Source organism: Delphinus delphis, chromosome 4, assembly GCF_949987515.2.
Source record: "Delphinus delphis chromosome 4, mDelDel1.2, whole genome shotgun sequence".
Classification (NCBI taxonomy): Eukaryota; Metazoa; Chordata; class Mammalia; order Artiodactyla; family Delphinidae; genus Delphinus; species Delphinus delphis.
Genome location: NC_082686.1, coordinates 72,296,303 through 72,319,061, shown reverse-complemented (window position 1 = coordinate 72,319,061; position 22,759 = coordinate 72,296,303). Strand labels below are relative to the sequence as shown.

The 22,759-nt window shown below is 35.9% G+C and overlaps 1 protein-coding gene across 3 annotated transcripts in view; it reads right to left on the bottom strand.

Annotated features, from left to right (window-relative positions):
• The window catches only part of PAK2 (p21 (RAC1) activated kinase 2), an 80,262-nt gene that overhangs the window by 17,353 nt on the left and 40,150 nt on the right, over positions 1 to 22,759 (bottom strand). For all 3 annotated transcript variants that reach the window (XM_060010882.2, XM_060010881.2, XM_060010883.1), the window contains 5 exons: positions 6,998 to 7,098; positions 6,508 to 6,655; positions 4,907 to 4,938; positions 3,640 to 3,744; positions 2,446 to 2,578 (listed from right to left, as the gene is read on the bottom strand). In XM_060010882.2, coding sequence (XP_059866865.1) covers positions 2,446 to 2,578; positions 3,640 to 3,744; positions 4,907 to 4,938; positions 6,508 to 6,655; positions 6,998 to 7,098 — 519 coding nt within the window. The remainder of the gene's footprint in view (positions 1 to 2,445; positions 2,579 to 3,639; positions 3,745 to 4,906; positions 4,939 to 6,507; positions 6,656 to 6,997; positions 7,099 to 22,759) is intronic.

The window sequence follows — 22,759 nt, the reverse complement described above, 5'->3', positions numbered from 1 at the left end:
GTTCCGTTTTTCCTTCTCCAGATTGCCTTGGCTATTTGGGGTCTTTTGTGTCTCCATACAAATTTTATGATTTTCTTGTTCTAGTTCTGTGAAAAATGCCATTGGTAATTTGATAGGGATTGCAATGAATCTGTAGATTGCCTTGGGTAGTATAGTCATTTTGACAATATTGATTCTTCCAATCCAAGAACATGGTGTATCTTTCCATCTGTTTGTCTTCTTTGATTTCTTTCATCAGCGTTGTATAGTTTTCGGAGTACAGGTCTTTTGTCTCCTTAGGTAGGTTTACTCCTAGGTATTTTATTCTTTTGATGCAATGGTAAATGGGATTGTTTCTTGAATTTATCTTTCTGATCTTTCGTTGTCAGTGTATAGAAATGCAACAGATTTCTGTGTATTAATTTTGTAACCTGTAACTTTACCAAATTCATTGATTAGCTCTAGTAGTTTTCTGGTAGCATCTTTAGGATCTACTATGCATACTATCATGTCATCTGCAAACAGTGACAGTTTAACTTCTTGTTTTCCAGTCTGGATACCTTTTATTTCTTTTTCTTCTCTGACTGCTGTAGCTAGGACTTCCAAAACTACGCTGAATAATAGTGGTGAGAGTGGACATCCTTGTCTTGTTCCTGATCTTAGAGGAAATGCTTTCAGCTTTTCACCATTGAGTGTGATATTAGCTCTAGGTTTGTAGTATATGCCCTTTATTATGTTGAGCTATGTTCCCTCTATGCCCACTTTCTGGAGAGTTTTTTATCATATATGTGTGCCGAATTTTGTCAAAAGCTTTTTCTGCATCTGTTGAGATGATCATATGGTTTTTATTCTTCAATTTGTGGGTGTGGTGTATCACACTGCTTGATTTGTGGATACTGAAAAATCCTTGCATCCCTGGGATAAATACCAATTGATCATGGTGTATGATACTTTTACAGTATTATTGGATCTGGACTGCTAGTATTTTGTTGATTATTTTTGCATCAGTGATATGTTCATCAGTGATACTGGCTGTAATTTTCTTCTTTTGTGGTATCTTTCTCTGGTTTTGGTGTCAGGGTGATGGTGGCCTCACAGAATGAGTTTAAGAGTTTTCCTTCCTCTGCAATTTTTTGGAACAGTTTCAGAAGGACAGGAGTTAGCTCTTCTGTAAATGTCTGATGGAATTCACCTGTGAAGCCATCAGGTCTTGGACTTTTGTTTGTTGGGAGTTTTTAAATCACAGTTTCAATTTCAGTGCTTGTGATTGGTCTGTTCATATTTTCTATTTCTTCCTGGTTTAGTCTTGGAAGGTTGTATTTTTCTAAGAATTTGTCCATTTCTTCCAGGTTGTCCATTTTATTGGCATATAGTTGCTTGTAGTAGTCTCTTATGATCCTTTGTATTTCTGTGGTGTCCGTTGTAACTTCCCCTTTTTCTTTTCTAATTTTATTGATTTGAGTCCAGTCCCTTTTTTTCTTGATGAGTCTGGCTAAAGTTTATCAATTTTGTGTATCTTTTCAAAGAACCAGCTTTTAGTTTTATTGATCTTTGCTACTGTCTTCTTTGTCTCTATTTCATTTATTTCTGCTCTGATCTTTATGATTTCTTTCCTTCTACTAACTTTAGGTTTTGTTTGTTCTTCTTTCTCTAGTTGCTTTAGGTGTAAGGTTAGGTTGTTTGTTTGAGATTTTTCTTGAGAAACAGATTTTAAAATTAGGATATCGTACATAAAACTCTAACTTATATTCATATTAACAGTAAGTCAAAACATGAGAAAACCACACTAAATTTTCACTTAAACTTTCACTAGGTAAAAAGAGAGAGGGGCATATCAAAGAAATTCACAGATATAATCCAGTTTTACATAGGTACCCAACCTCAAGCCTACTGCCAATATATAATATTTTTCCTTGATCCCTCTAGATCAGTATCCTTTATAACTAAAGTTGCTATAGACTTGTAGTGAGATGTTATTGCTACCCTCTCTGGCACTGTGTGTATTATTTCCAGTGCTTGATCCAGGCCAATGATAGCTGATGGATGAAAAAGGAGAAGAGAAAAAAATATATTTTATGCTTACACATATTATCTATATAGGCCATTTTGTTTAGTTATTTAGGGGCATATTTTATTCTACAGGTGTGCATAAATATATACAAACTTCCTTTGATAAAGTTTCCAACTAGGACCCATAGATTTGGCCCTTTGAGAAGAAGTATTGCTCCCCAAGGTACTGACTATTTTGCAAAGATGCTGCTCACTAGCCAGCACATAATAATAAGAAAGCAAAGAACAGTATTATTTTGGCTTTACTACATTAATTGAAGCTGTTGTTCCTAGAAGAAAACAATTTATTTTTTATGTCTTAAGCCAACATATAAGACATAAATCAAGATCCACCTGGGCCAAATGTTTCAGGGGCTGTTAACAATTTAAGAATAATGTAAAATGTAGTTAACATACTTAATTTCTCCATAATCTCTTCATCTGTCATTTTGGCCTTCTTTTTCTGTTTGTCTGAAGTCTTGGCACCACTATCAACATTAGAATCACCAACTGGTGCAGGAATAGGATCAATTACAGACCGTGTATAAATCTGCAGAGAAACAGTTAATTACCGAGACTTGAGGAAAAATATTTTTAGGTATTCTTACTGGCACACTGTTCAGTTCTTTGATTTTTGACAAAAACTAAGTTGTCCTCAGTGTTCTAAAGAATGAGAATAGTATTTTCAGACTTGTCTTATGAAAGACTGGTAACTAAGATGCAATGTGAAACATTTTTCTTTGGCACGTCATGTATATATTTTAAAAGTCTGTCTAGCAAAACAGCAGGTCTGTGAATGAAATTTAAGTGTAACCAGATTGAAAATAATATGTAAGAAATGAAGCAAAAAGAAGTACAAGTTAAAAGTCATATTTTTTCTACAAGAGAGAAATAAGGAGCAAAGAAACCCTGATGTTGAAATAACTATTATTAATTTCCACAAAATTTTTTTATACAAATATAATATCTACCATTTCATTTCAAACAGCCAGTTCTAAGTGGTAAAGAAAATAGAGCTCTCTATCATTAGATGAGGATCCATTGGCAGTCCTTGGAGCCTTACCCACCTATTGTGCCAACACTTCATCATGCTCCCTGGACTTCATTTGTATTAGTACAGGGAGAGGGACAGGACTCTTTCTGTCTCTGTCTAAGGTTTTTATTATTAAAATTCTCCCATATCTGTTAGAAACTTCACTCTCGGCAGCCTCTTGAATGATACCAAGGCTTTAAGAGAAATGTTAAATGGGAGTTAAATACGTACTTTGGATAAAAGGTAAGATCCAAGTTTTAGATACAGTACTTTTCTGCACTGAGATAAACAGAAAGAGGCAGAGAAACAGATGAGTTCTCTGGAACAGATGGTGTAATACAGAAAGAAAACAAAATGAGAAAAGTATTTTAACTTTTAAAGAATCCATTCGGTTTTAATTTTCAAAAAACTAGTTTTTTGATGAGTGGTGTTTAGGTAAAGATCTCCTAGTCAAATATCCGATAGTAAAACATTTTAAGCCTGAGGACTTTTAAAAAATTAATCACTGGAAGTTAAATACAGACTGCTTTTTAAAACACACAGACACACACAACCCAATTCACTAATCAGAAACTCACTGATTTTGTATGATCTGGTCGTGGGGCAATAACAGGAGGAGGAGTCTCTTCATCATCATCGTCTTCTTCTGTTACTACTGCTGTTTCCGAACCCTTGGTATTCAGCTGCATTTATCACAGGAGCAAAGTGAGGAAGACAAGTCAAATATGACTATCTCTCTTTTTCACCATACTTGAAAAAATATTTAATAGCTCATTTCAAAGCAATAAAACCTCACTGGTTCTAATCTAATCATTTAAAAAGTAAAGGTAGGGGCTTCCCTGGTAGTGCAGTGGTTTAGAGTCCACCTGCCGATGCAGGGGACACGGGTTCGTGCCCCGGTCCGGGAAGATCCCACATGCCGCAGAGCGGCTAGGACTGTGAGCCATGGTTGCTGAGCCTGCACGTCTGGAGCCTGTGCTCCGCAATGGGAGAGGCCACAACAGTGAGAGGCCCACATACCACAAAAAAAAAAAAAAAAAGTAAAGGTAATTCTATATGTTACAGAAAAGTTTATGAAACAAATGTATACAGTAAATACCAAGTATTCGTAAGAGGGAATTCATACCTTTTATAGAGAATTTTATACCGTTTTAACAAGCCCAAAAAGTAAACAATTTGTTAAGACCAAAAACAAAAATCCTCTGGACTTTGTATAAGTCAGAGATTTCTGGCTATTTAAAACAGCTAGATTCACCAGAAGTTGTGACTAACAAAGCAAAAGAGGAAGGCATTATCCTTTATACAGAGCTTATTATATGCTAGGTGTATGCTAAGTAGGTACTTTACATGTTATTACATATAGTCTTCAAATAACTCCAGGAGACTGTGTCCTCCTAATTGAGGAATTGAAAATAAAATAGCTACTGTTTGCAAGAGGTATTTGTGCTTACATGATAACTTAGATAAAGTTTCAGACAACTCTGAAGATTCTGACAGGCTTCTATTGTTCAGTATATTTCCATAGTCTATATTCAGTAGGATGATGCCAGAGGAAAATGCTGGCAAGTTCTTTGTGTTCATGTTTATATATGGAAACATTATCAAAAGTAGCTAAACTGCTCTAAAGATCATAAGCTTTAGTTACTTTAAGCATCATCTGAGGAAATTCTATTTGCTTAATATGGCTTCCTCAAATAATCAAGTGGCTAGCTAAAAACATATATCAATATTAAGTAGCTATTTCTGGAGGCTGTAATTTATTTCAGAAAGTAAAATAAAAACTGAGACTTGTTTGGGGTAACTTAAATTAGAACAAGAGCTATAAGAAATAACATATTAACTTACTGCTGGTGTTCCAGACGGGAAGCCATCTTTCTCTGAATACAAAACAGAAAATAATGCTAAGTTAACAATTCAAAAAATAAAACAATTTTATACAATAAAAGGAAAAAAAGATAAAGCAGAGCAAGTAAAAAGTTCTTAGACTGATTTCATTTTAAGTTGAATTAAGTCTTGAGAAAAACAATATCAGTATTCAAACAAGAATTTACACATTATAAACCTCAAATTTAATGGAACTCTGTAAATTTGCTAAAAATCATTGAATTGTATACTCCAAGTGGGTGATTTTTGCAGCATGAAATTATACCTTAATAAAAAAATTTTATTTGAAACTATACCTGCATTTCTTAAAATAAGACAGAAGTCTATTCATAATGATATTTTTCTCCAGCAAACTGCCTATCAAGGAACTTAAAGAAACCAACAGTAACTCTGCAAAGGAAAATTACTGACATAAATTTTGATCAGTATGAAAGCAAATCCCTGAAGACAAAACACAGTTCATGAAGACTAAATACCACAATATTCATTCTGGAGTTTAGAAGAGCAAGTTTTGTTTTACCTTTTAAAATGACCAGACACACACACACATGAATATACCATCTCTGTTCAAACACTGATTAAAAAAAAGATTATTCATTTACACAGACTTAGAAGTTGACAAGAAAGTTGGGGACAAATCTGACCTTTTGCTAATGTTGTACTAGACTATGTAAAAAAGGTCAAGATTTACCAAGTGGGCTCTATTTCTTCCTTCAACACAGTCCTTATTTCTACGAGAATGCAATCAAATAAGTACAATTAATTAAAACTAAATGTATGATTTTTAGCTCAATCATATTGTTTTTTACAACTACATGTATGACTTGAGAGGACAGAGAAACATATTAAATAATAACCTGTGATGTAATTAGCAAAATCTACACTGAGGTAAACAGGACAAATGATTCTGTTTCTTTAACAAATAAACTGCAAGAAAAGGAGAGCACGAGAGCAATCAACGTGAGGGAGGGGAAGCCTAAATAATAAGAGATGCAAGAGATACCACAATCAACTGTAATGTATGGGTTTTATTCTAATCCTTATTTGAACAAATAAACTTAAAAAACCCCACTATTCTCCAATTCTTACCTGATGATATTCCAATTCTGAGAAAAAATACTTTTAGTTCTAACGCTCATTTTATGTTTATATATGTGATGAGTTTCAATTTTTGAGCAAACATTTTTTACTTCAAAGTCTGTGCGTTTATATATAGTAAAACAACCTGTCCCACTGACAATAAATATATTTCTAGTACAAACATGCCTATAACTCAGCCTCTTTCCCTTCTATTGCTGAACTCATTCAAAAACAGTAAAGAGAAAAAAACAAACAAAAGGCCCAAACACCCACTTTTGGCAAAACTAAGAGATTAATATAATCCCCAGACTCCAAATTATACATAAGAACTGCCACAATGAGTTTACAAAAGGCAGGATGTATGCAGGGAAAAAAGTAGCTTAGCTTTTTTATTTTTCCAGAAGCAATCTTTTTATCCAGAAGTGCTCCACAACTCTACAATCCCATTTAAGTCAGCCTTTTACCATGGTCTGATGTCTTACCAGGAGGAGTAAAGCTCAGATATTTCTGCTTCACTGTGTTGGAGTCATAGAACTTTAAGACATCCAGCACAGCCTGAGGATTCTTCTTTTGCTCTAGTTTGGTGATATTGGAGGTCTGTAATAATCGAGCCCACTGTTCTGGCATGCCCTAACAAAAAGATATTCAGAAATTAGTTGTTTTGAATTGCTCTAATTAGATCAATTTCCAGAGGAAAGTTAGAAAATATATAAAACAAATCAATCTACATAATTGTAGGTATGACTAAATTCTAAAAAATGTCTGGTTTTCTAAATCTATTTTGCAAATTATAATCAATAGGCTCAGCTCCCTAGGAAAAGAACACATCTAAACACAAACACTTTTGTAAGAAGAGAAAAGCACTAAGAATTCACAGTTAACGTGTGGATGGAAAAGTTAATTTCAAATTTAATACTGAAAGGAAAGGTTTGAGTACTGCTTTATAAATGAGTCTCAACTTGGTAAACTTACAGTGAATTCTCCAGTAACAGCATCAAAGCCAACATGGATGGTGTGCTCAAAATCCGATGGAGGAGAAATTTCTGGCCTTTCCTTCTCTTTCTTCTTACTTCCTAGAGGGCATTAAAAAAAGAGCCTCTTTAAACAAGATTAATAAAGGTACTTATAATCATGTTTATAGTTTTCCCAAAACAGACTAGGAATAAAATTATTCTAAAAAAGAAATTTTCCCTAAAAACATTGGCTGATAGGAAATTGATAAATCAAGTACAGAAACCTATTCTGTCATCAAGGGCCAGGGTTGGGGGAGGGGGGAGGAGGGGGAGGGTGTCAACCTGTGTTCTGCTTAAAGAGGCGCACAGACTGACCCAGCACCAGGCCTGAATAAAAGCCCTCAGGGCAGAAGAAGGAGCCCCTTAGATTATCAGTTCTCTCATAAATAAAGAACTACACCTCAGATGCCGAACAATCTGGAAAACAAAGTCTATCAAGTCCTATTTCCAGTGAGCTATACTCATCTAGAAAGAGCAATTTACATTACTATGACTATGGATAATATACACCATATAAACAGTTTACAAGGACCACATCACCTTTCTTGTGCAGCAACTCTTAACTCTTCCTTTTTATTGACATTAATAACTGTTACATTTTAAGATTTCCCAGTTCTTCTGTGGTTCTGCCAATTATTTTTACAACATTGCTGCCACACACCTATCAATAATATTCTCTGTAAATTCAAACACATCAGTTCCTTTTTTTTCCCCACCTAGACACCTTGCTCTCAGATCCTCTTGCTCTAATCTGCAGTGGTTTATCATGCGGAGGCTTCTGGCACAGCTATTGGTCCTAGGTCATTCCTTCACTTTTATGCTGTGCTAGAATCTATTTTCTGTATCCTGTGTTCTCCTCTTCTGGTATACACCTTTGTTTTAATTTATAGTTCTTGACTAACTATATATGATAGTTCTTGACTAACTATATATGTATTTAGGTTGAAAATACCATCCCCCTTTGAATTTCTTCTAATTTCTTCTATTTAGAAGGCCAAAGCCATTTTCTCATTCTGAACCACTGTTGAAAATCAGCTGAGCATATATATATGCACAGGTCTATTTCTGGATGTTCAACTCTCTTGCAATAATCTCTTTATCTTATGCCAATAGTATAAGACTGCCTGGATTACTGTAGTTTTATAATAAGCATTGAAACTACACAGTATAAGCCTTGTGACCTTTTCTTTCTTTTTTTTTTAATTTATTTTTTAAAAGGAATTCACATGTTTTTCTTGTTTTATACATATATTTTTTATTTTTATTTTTTAAAATTTATTTTCTTTATTTTTTTCAGCTGCATCGGGTCTTAGTTGCAGCATGCGGGATCTTTCGATGCGGTGTGCGGGCTTCTCCCCAGCTGTGGCACTCGGGCTTCTCTCTAGTTGTGGTGTGCGGGTTTTTTCTCTCTAGTTGTGGCGTGCAGGCTCCAGGGCATGCGGGCTCCAGAGTGCGTGGGCTCTGTAGTTTGCAGCACGTGGGCTCTCTGGTTGAGATGCACGAGCTCAGCAGTTGTGGTGCACAGGCTTAGTTGCCCTGTGGCATGTGGGATCTTAGTTCCCCAACCAGGGATCAAACCCACGTCCCTGCATCGGAAGGCAGATTCTTTACCACTGGACCACCAGGGAAGTCCCCGACCTTTTCTTTTTTAAAAAATTGTTTGGCTGTATTCTAGGTCTTTTGCATTTCCATGTGAATTTTAGAATAATCTTGATAATTTTCAAAAAAAATCCTGCTGGGGTTTTGATTTAGACTGCACTGAATCGATAGATCATTTTAGGGAGAACTGATTTATTAGCAATATTGTGCCTTCTAATCCATGAAAATAATGACTCTCTCCACTTATTTAGGTCTTCTTTCATTTCTCTCAGCAATGTTTTATAAGTTATCATTGTACAGATCTGTTACTGCTTTTGTCTGATTTCTGCCACAGTATTTCAAAAGGTCTGATGCTACTGCAAATGGTACATATAGCTTTTTAAATTTCAATTGTTCATTGATGGCATAGAGAAACACAATTGATTCTTAAATACTGATCTTATATCCTGAAACCTTACTATTAATATTAAGCCTTACTTTTTCTTCCAGTAGCATTTTGTAGCTATCACAGAATTTCCTATAAAATTTCGGGCTTCCCTGGTGGCGCAGTGGTTGAGAGTCCGCCTGCTGATGCAGGGGACACAGTTCATGTCCCGGTCCAGGAAGATCCCACATGCCGTGGAGCGGCTGGGCCCGTGAGCCATGGCCGCTGAGCCTGCGTATCCGGAGCCTGTGCTCCGCAACGGGAGAGGCCACAACAGTGAGAGGCCCGCGTACCACAAAAAAAAAAAAAAAAAAAAAAAAATTTCAATTATGTTGCTGGTGAATAAAGACAGCTTTACTTCTTCCTTCCCGCTCTGGATTCCTTTCATTTATTTTTCTTGCCTTGTTGCACTGGCTAGAACCGCTAGCACACTGTTGAATAAAAGTGGTGAAAGGGAAATCTTTGTACTTTTCCTAATCTAAGTAGCAAAAGCCATTTTTTCTCCACCAAGTTTGATACCAGAGGTAAGTTTTTCAAAGAAGTTAAAGGTATTTCCTTCTATTTCAAATTTGCTGAATGCTTTGATCAGAAATGAATATTGGATTTCATCAAATGCTTTTTCTACATCTATTGAGATGAATGTGTGGTTCACCTTTTAAATTTTGTTAATATAGTAAATTACACTGATTGATTTCCAAATGTTACACCAACCCTGCATTACTGAAATGAAATCCACTTGGTCATGATGTATTACTCTTTTTGTATACTGTTGGGTTGTAATTACTAAAATCTTGCTAAGATTTTGCATCTATGTTAATGAAGGATATTGGTGTGTAGCTTTCTTCTCTTGTAATGTCTTTGGTTGGGGTATGAGTAATGCTGGTCTCATAAAATGATTTCGGAAGTATTCCTTCCTATTCAATTTTCTAGAAGTTTGTGTAGAATTGGTAATGTTTCTACCTCAAATGCTTGGTAAAATTCACCAATGGAGCCATCTGAGTCTTTGTGGGAAGGCTAGTAACTATAAACTAAATTTTCCTAAGAAATATAGGGTTTTCAGGTTACGTTTTTTTTTTTTTTTGAGTGAGTTTTGAAAAACTTGTGTCTTTCAAGAAATTTTTTCACTTTAATGTGTTGAATTTATCTGTATATTTGTTCATAATACTACCTTCTTTTTAATATCTGTAAAATGTATAGAGATACCATCTCTGTCATTCTAAATATTGATAATTTGTGTCTTTTCTGCCTCCCGACTACCCTGTCAGTCTTGCTAAAGGTTCACCTATTTTATTGATATTTTCAACGAATTAACTTTTTATTTCATTGATTTTTCTGTATTTTTTTTTTATTTCACTGATTTCTTTTCATCTACTTACTCTGGATCTCACCTGTTCTTCCCTTCTAGTTTGTTAAAATGGCTTAGCTGAAATCACTGATTTGAAATCTTTCTTTTCTAATATGGATGTTTTAAATACTATAAATGTCCTCTAAGTACTGCTTTAGCAGCATCATGCAGATATAGATGTCTTGAATTTTCATTTTCATTCAGTTTAATGTATTTCCTAAATATTCTTTTAATTTCTTCATTTATTTGGAAGTGCTTTTATTTACTTTCCAAATATTTCCAGGGATCTTTCTGCTACTGATTTCTAACTTAATTACACTGTGGTCACAGAATATACTTTGTGATTTGAATCTTCCTAAATTTATAAAGACTTTAAAAAATGGCCACAGAATACATCTTTGTAAATGTTCCACGTTCACTTAAAAAGAATGGAATATTCTACAAAGGTCAATTGGTCAAGTTGGCTGATAGTTTTAGCAATTTTCTGTCTACCTGTTCTACCAATTATTGTGAAAGTGTACTGGAATTTCCAACTATAACTGTACTTGTCTATTTCTTCTTGAACTCTGTTTTTTGTTTCATGTATTTTGAAGCTCTGCTATTAAGAGCTAATAAATGTTTAGCTCTATTACACCATATTGATGAATAGACCCTATTATCATTATAAAATGAATTATTCCTTATCCCTTAACTAGAGGACTATTTCTTGCTCTAAAATCTACTTTGTCTGATACTAACAAAGCCCATCCAGCTTTTTTTCATTGTTAGCATACTTTATTTTTTTTTTAAAAGCACCAGTGCTCTCTTTTTTTTTTTTTTTGAAGCTGCTCACAGTCTTTAAAAAAATTATTTATTTATTTGGTTGCACCGGGTCTTAGTTGCGGCTTGCCGGCTCCTTAGATGCGGCATGTGGCCTCCTTAGTTGTGGCATGTGAACTCTTAGTTGCAGCATGCATGTGGGATCTAGTTCCCTGACCAGGGATCAAACCCTGGCCCCCTGCATTGGGAGTGTGGAGTCTTATCCACCGCACCACCAGGGAAGTCCCATTGTTAGCATACTTTAAAAAAAATTTTTTTTTTTTTTTTTTTTTTACGGTACACGGGCCTCTCACTGCTGTGGCCTCTCCCGTTGCGGGGCACAGGCTCTGGACGTGCAGGCTCAGCGGCCATGGCTCACGGGCCCAGCCGCTCCGCGGCATGTGGGATCCTCCCGGATGGGGGCACGATCCTGCGTCCCCTGCATCGGCAGGTGGACTCTCAACCACTGCGCCACCAGGGAAGCCCTAAAAAAATTATTTTATTTTAACCTATTTTGTGGCTTTATATTTTTAAAGTGGGTTTCTTATAGGTTGCATATAAATTTAGGTCTGCTTTAGCAATCTGTTAATCTCTGTCTTTTAAACAGGGTGTCTAGATCAGTAACATTTAATGGGATTGCTATAGTTAGGTTTAAACCCACCATTCTTTCATTTGTTTTATAATCATCTCTATCTATCCTTTGTTCCCACTTCCTATTTTTCTTCTTTTGGATTAACTACGTATTTTTTTTATAATTACCTTTTTCCCCCTTCTATATGTGTCTTTTCTTTCTGACAGCGTTGTTTTTTAAACAGACTTTTTTAGAGCAGTTTTAGGTTCACAGAAAATTGAGCCTATGGACTTCCCTGATGGCGCAATGGTTAAGAATCCACCTGCCAATGTAGGGGACATGGGTTCGATCCCTGGTATGGGGAGATCCCACATGCTGCAGAGCAACTAAACCTGTGCGCCACAACTACTGACCCTGGGCTCTAGAGCCCACAAGCCACAACTACTGAGCCTGCATGCTGCAACTACTGAATACTGAAGCTCGTGGGCCTAGAGCCCATGCTCCACAAGAGAAGCCACCGCAATGAGAAGCCCACACACCACAACGAGTAGCTCTTGCTCACCACAAATACAGAAAGCCCGTGCACAGCAGCAAAGACCCAACACAGACAAAAATAAATAAAATAAAATAAAATAAAACTATTTAAAAAAAAGAAAATTGAGCCTAAGGTCTGGATGCTTTTAAGATTTTTCTATCACTGGTTTTAAACAATGATTATGTGCTTTTGTGCAGTTTTCATCATGTTTCCTGTGCTCAGAATCTACTGAACTTCTTGAATCTGTGGGTTTATAGTGTCCATTAAATTTTGGGGGAAAAAATCAGCCATTGTTTAAAGTTTTCTTTTTAAGTTTTTTTTAAAATAATTTTTATTGGAGTATAGCTGATTTACAATGTTATGTTAGTTTCAGGTGTACAGCAAAGTGAATCAGTTATACATATACATGTATCCACTCTTTTTTAGATTCTTTTCCCATATAGGTCATTACAGAGTACTGAGTAGAGTTCCCTGTGCTATACAGTAGGTCCTTATTGTAAGTATTGTTTTCTAAATGTCTCTCCTTCCCTCCTTTAGAGACTTCAGTTATACTTACATTAGTCTGCATGAAGTTGTCCCATGGTTGTTCACTTTTTCAGTCTTTTTTCTCCAAGTTTTATTTTGATGGTTTCTATTGCCATGGTCTTCAAATTCACTAATCTTTTAAATCTGCAATGTCTAGGCTACTGTTAGTTTTGTCCAGTGTATTTTCCAACTCTAGAATTTTGATTTGTTCTTTTTTCTCTCTTCCTTTGCTTTTCCTTAATATGCTGAATCCTTCCTTTGGGTTCTTCAACATATAGGATACAGTTATTTAAATATTTTAATGTACATGCCTACTAATTCTATCACCTGTGTTATTCTGGTATTGATTCCAATTGATGGATTTTACTTATTTACTCATATTTATCTACAAATATTGACTGGATTTTACTCATTTACTCATATTTATTTACAAATATTGATTGGATACCAAGCTGACATTTTTTCCTTGTTAGGTGCAGATATTTTTGCATTCCTATAAATATTTGTGAACTTTGTTCTGGGACATAGATAGGTGATTCTTAGCTGTCTACTCATATAGGAGAGAAACAAATTTAGAAACAGTTGATCCTTTTAGGTATTATTTTTAAAGTTTTGTTAGGCAGGGCTAGAGCAGCATTTTATCTAGGGCTAATTCTGTCCTGCTACTGAGGCAAAACTTCTATCCAATATTTTGTACTCTGAATAGCGGGAACAGGAAATATTCTGGGCCCTGTGTGAGCTTTAAAGGCTGTTCCCTTTTATAATTTCTAGTGGTTTTTTCCCTCCAGTTTTGGGTAGTTTCCTCACATGCATGTGCTACTGAAGACTCAAAGGGAACCCTCTGCAGATCTCTTTTTCTCTTTCTCCGTTCAGCTGTTTACTCTCTGATACTCTGACTACAAACTAGCAGCCTTGGTACCCCCAAATTCCCAGTTCTGTTTTTCAACTTTTTGAGACCACTTAATTGTCCCTAACTCTTCAGGCAATAAGCTGCATCAATTATAGGACTCAACTCATTTGTTTCCCATCTCTTTGGGATCACTTTCCTTTACTATTTGATGTCCAATGTCTTGAAAACTGTTGTTTTGTACATTTTTTCCCAGTGTTTTAGTTTTTTTAGATGGGGAGATAAATCTGGTCCCTGTTACTCCATCTTGAGTGGAAGTATAACAGGTTTTGCCGTCTTATCTGTGGTATAATGAAACTTCAGGATGATGTGATTTGATATGGTCTTCATTCTTTCACTGTGTTGAGCACTCAGTGAGCTGCCTCCACCTAGAAATCATATTCTTCGGATCTGGAAATTTTTTTCTATTATTTAATTATTTTCTTTGTCATTATTAGTTAGATAAGTCCATCCTGGTCTGATCTTATAACTGTTACCTTTTCTCTCATATTTTCCATCTTTCTACTTTCAACAATCTGGGAAAATTTTCTTGACTATCTTCCAATGCTTTGCCTATTGATATCTTTTGTTTGTGTTGATAATCTTAACTGTTGATATTCCAATAATTATTTCTCATTGTTCTCTGATCATTTTTTCTCTGAGAATACTTTTCCTGTTTCATGGATGCACTTTATCTTCTCTCTTTGAAGATTATATAGTTTATGTGTGTGTATATGCTGGGGTTTTTTCCCTCCCTGTTTCTTCTACATTCACATTTTGCCCCCTGTTGTTTTGGACTCTCTTATGTTAAGGGTTTTACTCAAATGTCTGGTGATGCTTTGCTGTCTACTCGTACAGAAAAGTATTAAAAAGTTAACTGGGAGATAAGTCAGGCTTTTCATTAAAGGTAAGGATGGTATGGAGTATCTGAAATATTTCTCCCCAGGACATTCTGTTTATCCAGAAAAAAATCATTCATTCTCTTGTCTGAGGGCTTTGACTCAAGGTACAAGTGCTCTAAAAGCAGGGCAGAAGAAAGAAGTTCAGTATGTTAACTTTCCTGAATCTGCCTTTTTCATTTTGGTTCTATACCTTTTTCTGACTCCTCTACAAGAATAAGGAGACTCTCAGACTTAATTCTCCTCAAATAAATATAAATATCTTTTTGTTCTTTTGTTCTGCCAGAGGATGGAGTTATATTTGCATGCCTACGGGATAAAGGAGGGGCCCTGAGGGCCTTCAACACATCCTATATAGATATTCAACTAATTCCCCCTTTTCAGCCTATGTATTACACACAACCACACACACACACAAAATTGTGTACCTCTAAATCCTGAGCCTCTGAGGTTTTTACAAGGGAAACTGGTCACTTCTCATAAACATTCCCCTCTGCAAACACTTAGGATATGTCTTCCTCTGTTCTGCTTAGTCAGTTACCATTCTCCACCACTTCACTCTTCCAAATATGTATTGAAATCTCTTGTATACTACTGTCTCCTCTCCCATTCTCTTTGTCCTTGTGATAGAAAAAATAATTCTTTTTTTACTGTTATTTTAGTTGTGTCTGGGGAGGGAGAGTAAATAGAGGCATGTTTAACCATTAGATTCTCCTAATAGGCTATGGTAGGAGGGCAGCACACATTGGTCGTGGAAAGGAGCAGAGGGAAATGCAACTGTTAAGCCTAATATAAGCTTTGCTACCTTTACTGAAATGCACATTTACATCTCTCATAAACAATCTTTCATATTCCATTAGACCGTGAATAACCTGAAGTCACGCGTTCTACTTTCTCTATTATGTCCCTTGACTTCTAACTTGGTATCCTGCATATAGGAGGAAATATTTATTAACCAACTATAAACTAATAGTTGACGACTCTTTATACAGCTCTGAACTGCTGACAGAAAAACATACAATTTCATGCACTATATAAAAGTATTTGTTTCTTCTTTTTATAAAATCTGCTCAGTATCCACTTCTGATATGTACATAGTTGGGAAAGATGCCATTTTCTTTCTTTCTTTTTTTTTTTTTTTTTTTTTGCGGTACGCAGGCCTCTCACTGTTGTGGCCTCTCCCGTTGTGGAGCACAGGCTCCGGACGCGCAGGCTCAGCAGCCATGGCTCCCGGGCCCAGCCGCTCCGCGGCATGTGGGATCTTCCCAGACCGGGGCACGAACCCATGTCCCCTGCATCGGCAGGCGGACTCTCAACCACTGCGCCACCAGGGAAGCCCGCCATTTTCTTATATGACCCTGATTACAGATGACTGGTCCAAGGTAGGCATCTAATTCAAGCCATGTCAGCCACAGTTGCCCACACACTCCCGGACAGTTTGATTGGTTCAGGGGTGAATACATAAACTAAGCCAGACTTAGGACCCTTAGAATCAGTCTCTCACCAGTGAATGTAAGAAAGAAAGCCCAGGAACTGTTGAGGGCTGTATTTCCCAACACACAGAGAAAAAAAATCAGTCTGATATAGGAAAGAAATATGACCAGATACACAGAAAGCAGAAAAACTAGACATATAGCAGGAGAATTCCCGGTTCCTGTTGTATCTAAGGCCAAGACATATTTTTCAACTTGGGAATTTTGAAAAATTTACAGATATTTAATAGAAAGTTTCATATATGTTAGGAGTATAGAATAAAGAGTTAAAGAAAAGAAGTGAAAATGATTAAGCAGAACTTGAAGCACAATACCCTAAAAATCTGTTTAATTTCACTTGTTTTTATATAACACACATACACACAAATACTCCTTGCATTTTAGTAGTCCTAGTAGGAGGGGAAAGGGATATTAAAAACAGTATCTAAAACAAAAAGATACTGAGACATGTCTCAAATCAAACAATGTGCTGGAAGGATATTGCTATGTAAACAGAATCACTGCTTTGTAACTCTGGAATCCAAGAGCTATATGGACAAACAACAACAAAAAAACCCCACAATCATCTACCTACAGGATGTCCACCCAGCAACTGGATCACCTGATGGGAAGTAATGGAACAGGGAAAGAAACTTCTTTTAATAAAAATGCACAATTTTTTAGTGGGCTGGGGGAAAAAAGGATTCTTAGCATCATTTTTCAACTTCATGAGACAACAAAACAAGCAGTCAGGCAGCAACCTTCAGCTAAGAGGTGGGTACCCTGAGTGATGTGCTGCACAAAAGGTACTTGAAAGAATCCTAAATATGCCACTACCATATCCTTAAAAGCCACCACTACTTAGGCTACATTTGAGCTAGAGTCTAAGGCTAAAAAAGCCCCCATTTCTTTAAAAGGAAGACTTTTCTGTTCAACAGAATCAGTGATTACTGATTACTTTGTTCTTTTGATCCAAAACAGCTTCAAACTGGTGACCTAAACTTGTTGCATCACACAGAAGGGTATTCTCTAGGAAATAGTGGAGTATGGACTACTATTATTAATCTTAGAACTAGATTTTTAGACCAGAAAGAATATTTACAGTTCTAAGTCATCTTCATAACCAACTAGAGGTGAAGGTACATATAGGTTGAATAATTAGATACAAAAATTGCTTTAGTTTATAAATACACACCATTCAACACTAGCTAACTGAAAAGAGCTTTTAAAAATAAGCCAAGACAATGGCTCACGGACATTTTCGTTATCAAAACTACTATACTTGTTAAGCCCATTTCTCACCTGGACTACTGCAAAATCCTCCTAACTAGTTTCCGACTTCAGTCTTAGATCTCCAACAAAACCTATTTTCTAGACAGTTACTAGTCTCGCCTCTTTAAGACAGAAATGTGACCAGGTCTTCCCACTGTTTAAAATCCTGTAATGGTTCCCCAGGAAACAGGATAAAATCTGAGTTCTGTAGCATGGAATACAAGGGCCCTTTGTGAACTACTCCCTGCCTACCTCTTCAGCCTCTTCTGCTACCTGTAGTTTCCTACATACATCATGCTATTATTCTCTCTTCTTCTCCGCTTTCACACCACACTTGACCATACTCAGCTCCACGAATGTGCTATGATCCGCCCCCTGTACCTGGGCCACTGAAACTCTTTTCTAGGCACAGAACATAGTTTTTAACTGTCAAAATCCTCCTATTTTCACTTACTCATCCTTCAGTCTTCAGCTCTAATATCCCTTCTTTAGGAAGCCTTCCCAGATATTAAGGACATCTTACTCTATCCCTATTATCACTTTTCACAGTTTGTAATTATATGTTGCAGTCTTTTACTAGTGCATGAGGGCAGGGATATCATCTGCCTTGCTGATCATGGAATCTCTGATGACTCAGAGTGCAAAAGATACATAATTAGCAAGGATATTAAAAAGATTTATTCAGGCAAGTTGTTATAAAAGGTACAATTTCTTTCTAATTTTCTTAATTTTTACAGTGACATGAAAACCAATAATGAATAACTGAAGATAACTCTAGAGTCTTTTTTTTAAATGAAAATATTAGCTGTCTGTTTAGTAATAAGGACAGCAATAAGGGATATAAATTTGAGAACAAAATTAATATCTCTAGATGAGGCTTTACATTAGAGTTGGCAAAGATCTTAGGGTCACTGTAATTTTTTAAAATAAAAATACAATTTTTCCCCTTTTATCCTTCTGTTTAAAGGTGATAGACCAAGCACATATTGGGGCTCTCCCCTTCTACACCAAACCTCTTTATTCACCGTGGAACAAAATCTGTGAGGAATGCCCAAAGATGAAAAGCAATTAGGATAAAACTAGAGAGAGAAACAGCAGCTCAGGATGTAGAAAGGAGAAAGAAATTGCAGATGGATTTCTGTATTCATACAAGCATGAACGTGCATACACATTCACATTCCTAACCCTGATTCCTAACCCTCAAGGTTCAGGCCCTGTCAGAGGTGTTAGCTCCCAGAAAGGAACTGTAAGTGTGGGAGGTTGGGTTGGAAAGGGAGAAGAGCCCCAGGAATAGGAGGAATCAAAGAGCACCCCACCCTCCAAACATCTTTTTCTCTCTCAGTCTAAGTGAAAATTATGCACTCCTAAATATCTCCCTCCAAGTAGACGACACAGAGACTCTGCAGATGTTCTGCTCTCAACTACAAAGCTGAATGCAATTCTCCCCAACTTGCCCTACAAATTCAAGGCAATTCTAATCAAAGCTTCAACAGGTTTTTTAAAAAAGTACATGATAAGCAAAGTCCAAAATTTATACAAAAGAGCAAAGGGTCAAAAGATCCTGAAGAACCACATGGTACCAGATTTGCTCTATCAGTATTAAGAATTATAAGCTATAACAATTAAGGCAGTCTGGTATTAGTGTGGGTACAGAGAAATGAGCCAATGCAATAAAACAGAAAACACAGAAACAGATTCTGGCATACATGGAAACCTGACAGATAATGGCTAATACTGTAGGTTAGTGGAGAAATGATAAAAGTTTCAATAAATGGTCTGGGACACTGGCTTAAAAAAAAAAAGTGAAAATGAATTTCTCTTTACAAATACACAAAAACCAAATCCAGATAGTTCAAAGGTTTAAATTGTAAAAGCCAAATTATAAAACTTTTAGAAAAACCTAAGAAAATATCACCTCTAGTTTGGCAAAAATTTCTTAAAACACAAAAAGCTCAAACTTTACATAAAGGAAAGGAACTGATCAATTCAACTACACCAAAATTAATAACTTCTATTCATCAAAAGATACCACTGAAAGGGTGAAAAGGCATACTGCAACCTGGAAATCTATATTTAATAACACATAGCTGACAAAGGATTAGTATATAGACTATAAGGAATGTTTAAGGAAAAAGAACTCAACAGAAAACTGGACTAAAAAACAGGTATGTCACAGAAAACACAAATGAATAGTAAATTAATATATGGAAAGACACTCAATTTCCCAAGTCATCAGGGAAATCCAAATTAAAACCACAATGAGATACCATTTCACACCTCCCAAACTGGCAAAAATTAAAATCCCATAATACAAGAATTGGCAAGGATGTTCAGCAATAGAACATTTGTGTTCTGTGGGTGAGAATGAACATTAAAAAAAAAAGAACTTTAGAAAGTAATTTGATAAACCTAGTCAAGTCAAACATGGGAATACCTTGTAACTCCAGCAATTTTACGACTAAGTACATACCTGAGAGCAACCTTTTAATCTTTGGCCAGGACCCACATCAATACATTTTACATCCTGACACACACACAACTGAAACAAAAGTTTCATGAAACTTTTGCAATAACTCTATTTATACTGTGTGCAATAACTCTATACTCCATTTCATTTAGTGTCATCCACTATATAGATTTCATAACTCACTATTGCAGTAGTTCTTAATATTAGATGCACATTAGAATCCCCTGAGGTATTAAAAAAATTAAAAGCAAAACCAAAACTGATGCCCAGGTAAGCTCCTGAAGACTGATTCAATTGGCCTGCGATGGAGCTTGGACACAGATTTATTTAATTAAGCTTCCCAAGAGATTCTAATAAGCAATTAGAATCAAAACGACCTGATGTCTGAAAAGCACTGCCCTAGAAAAATATTTCCACATGTCCACCGAGAGATATGTTCAAAATTACCCATAGCAGCGTTGTTCATGAAAATAATCCAAAGGTCTATAGATAGGAGACCAGGTAAATAAACTGCCATCTATTTATACAGTGTACAGCAATGAAAATGTACTACAGCTTCATATATCAACATTAGCGGTAAAAAAGAACTACAGCTATATATATCAACATAAATCTCAAAAACATGAGGTTGAGTGAAAATATACATCCTGAAAATATGCATATACTGTAGTATGATTCCATTTATAAAATGTTCCCAAATAGGCAAACCCAAACCATATATTATTTGGGGATATTATGTCATAAGATTATAATAAAAAGCAAGAAATAAAAAATTGTTGGGGGAGGAGAAGGAGGAAGAGGAGGGGTAGGATGGGGTGTGGCCGATGGGGACTTCAGGGCATACTGGTAAAATTCTATGTTGGGTGGTGGGTACAAGGGTGTTGATTAAAATATATACATTACGTATATTATACTCTTTTGTGGATGATGTCACCACAAAACTAAAAACTTAAAGCAAAATTCTATTTATGTAAAGTTCTAAAACAGGCTGAACTGATCAAAGGTGAAAAATCAGACAGAAGTTTCCCAAAGGTGGGGAAGGAGTAGACTGTTTGGGACACAATGTGAAAGAGTCTTCCAGGGAGATGGATGTGGTGCATATGTGATAGGGGGATAATGATTATGGCTTACACAGGTCTGTCCATTTGTCAAAACCATAGTTAATTTTCATGCATTTCAATATATGTAATTTTAACCAAAAAAGTAAGTGGAGAAAGAATGATAATTGTTGAAGCTGGATTACAAGGTTCATTAGACTATTACACTTTGTATAGTTTGACATTTTCTATTTTTTAGAGAAAGAAAAAAAGGAATTGGATAAGAAAGGCAAAGCTTTTTTTTTTAAAGAGCCTGTAAAGTTTTAAGATTAGCACTAAAAAGTTATTAAATCTTGAATATAATGAGCACAAGAAAACAAAAGACTTCAGAAATCACCAAAAAAATTTAATGGATGTTAATTACAGACCTCAAAAGCTGATAAACCTGAAGGCAATCAGAGCCTTCCCTAGGACCCCCAGGTACCCTCACCCTCCCTTTGTTAGCGGGGGACCTTGAATTAGTTACCACTGGTAAGTATTAATATTTCTAGGAGAAAAGAAAAGAAAGGGGAGTTAATGAAGGAGGGTGAAACTGGAAGATTCTCAGTATGATCAGAGAGACAGGCATGCTCTGCTACATTTATGTAAATGCGTGTTCAATTTGCTCACAAACCCCACCACCCTACCATTTACCCAAAGTGCGGGACTGTCCACACTTCTCCTTCAGTTAGTGCTCTTCCCCTTTCCAAGGCTGTCCCCAAGTATATGCTCTTATCCTATCTTGAGCATTCTCCTACCCCAGTTTTGCATTCTGCTCTCCAATAGGCAAGTAGTATCAACCCTTTCATCAACTTCTTCTGGTACTAACCACCATAAATTTTTTTCTAACCTCCGCAACTATAAATACTGTGTTTACACTGCCATTTTTAGGTTTTCTTACTTTAAATACACTGATTTACAACTACGGAAGATTACAATTTAGTGCTCTCCAACACATCCACTTTTTCTGCCTTCTTCCCACGCATACTTTTTGGTTCACTTCCTAATTTCCCCCTTTATCTTTTATTTAATCCAGTCTAAGTAGATACACTTTTCATTCTCAAACATGTCAGATACACATGCTACCACTTCTGTTAAATAAACTTAAAAAATATATTTTCATGAGGCTTTTCAGTTACAACCTCATATGAAATCTTAAAAATAAGAGGAAAATTAGAAATAAGAGATATACACTAAAATGAACAGTTTTTCAACTGCTCAATGATTATATCCTGCTGGCATATCTAAATTCTCTAAGACTTGATTCTCTATTAATATTAACTATATTACCTCATTCAAATTTTCATTGATTATGTATTTTCAACTCTCAAATTAAATGTGTATTTATTATTATATACAAAGCACTGTTTTCTTCCACTAGGGTTTACCTCTCCATGTAAACTTAGACATATATAAGTGGAAAAATATCTTTACCTCTACTTATATCTATTACTAGCTGTCAGAGCCATACTGTCATGTTTAATATAATAAAACAAACTAATCCCTAACTTTTATTCTAAAATCCATTACAGTCCATAATCCCTTATCCAATTCTAAAATCCATAAAGCTCTGAAAACCAAAAGTTCTTTCTTTAGGTTTGGCACCAAAACAAATTTAGTGAATTCAACTTACGTGAGACTATTTATAGTCTTTATTCTACTTTGTGTGACTAGACCAGTGGTTCTTAACTGGAGGCAATTTTGCCCCACAGGGGAATCTGGCAATGTCTGGAGACATTTTCAGTTGTCACAACTGGGTAGGAGGTGCTACTTACTAACATCTAGCAGGTAAAAGCTAGAAATGATGCTTAACATCCTACAGTGCACAAGACAGATCCCTGCAACAAGGCAT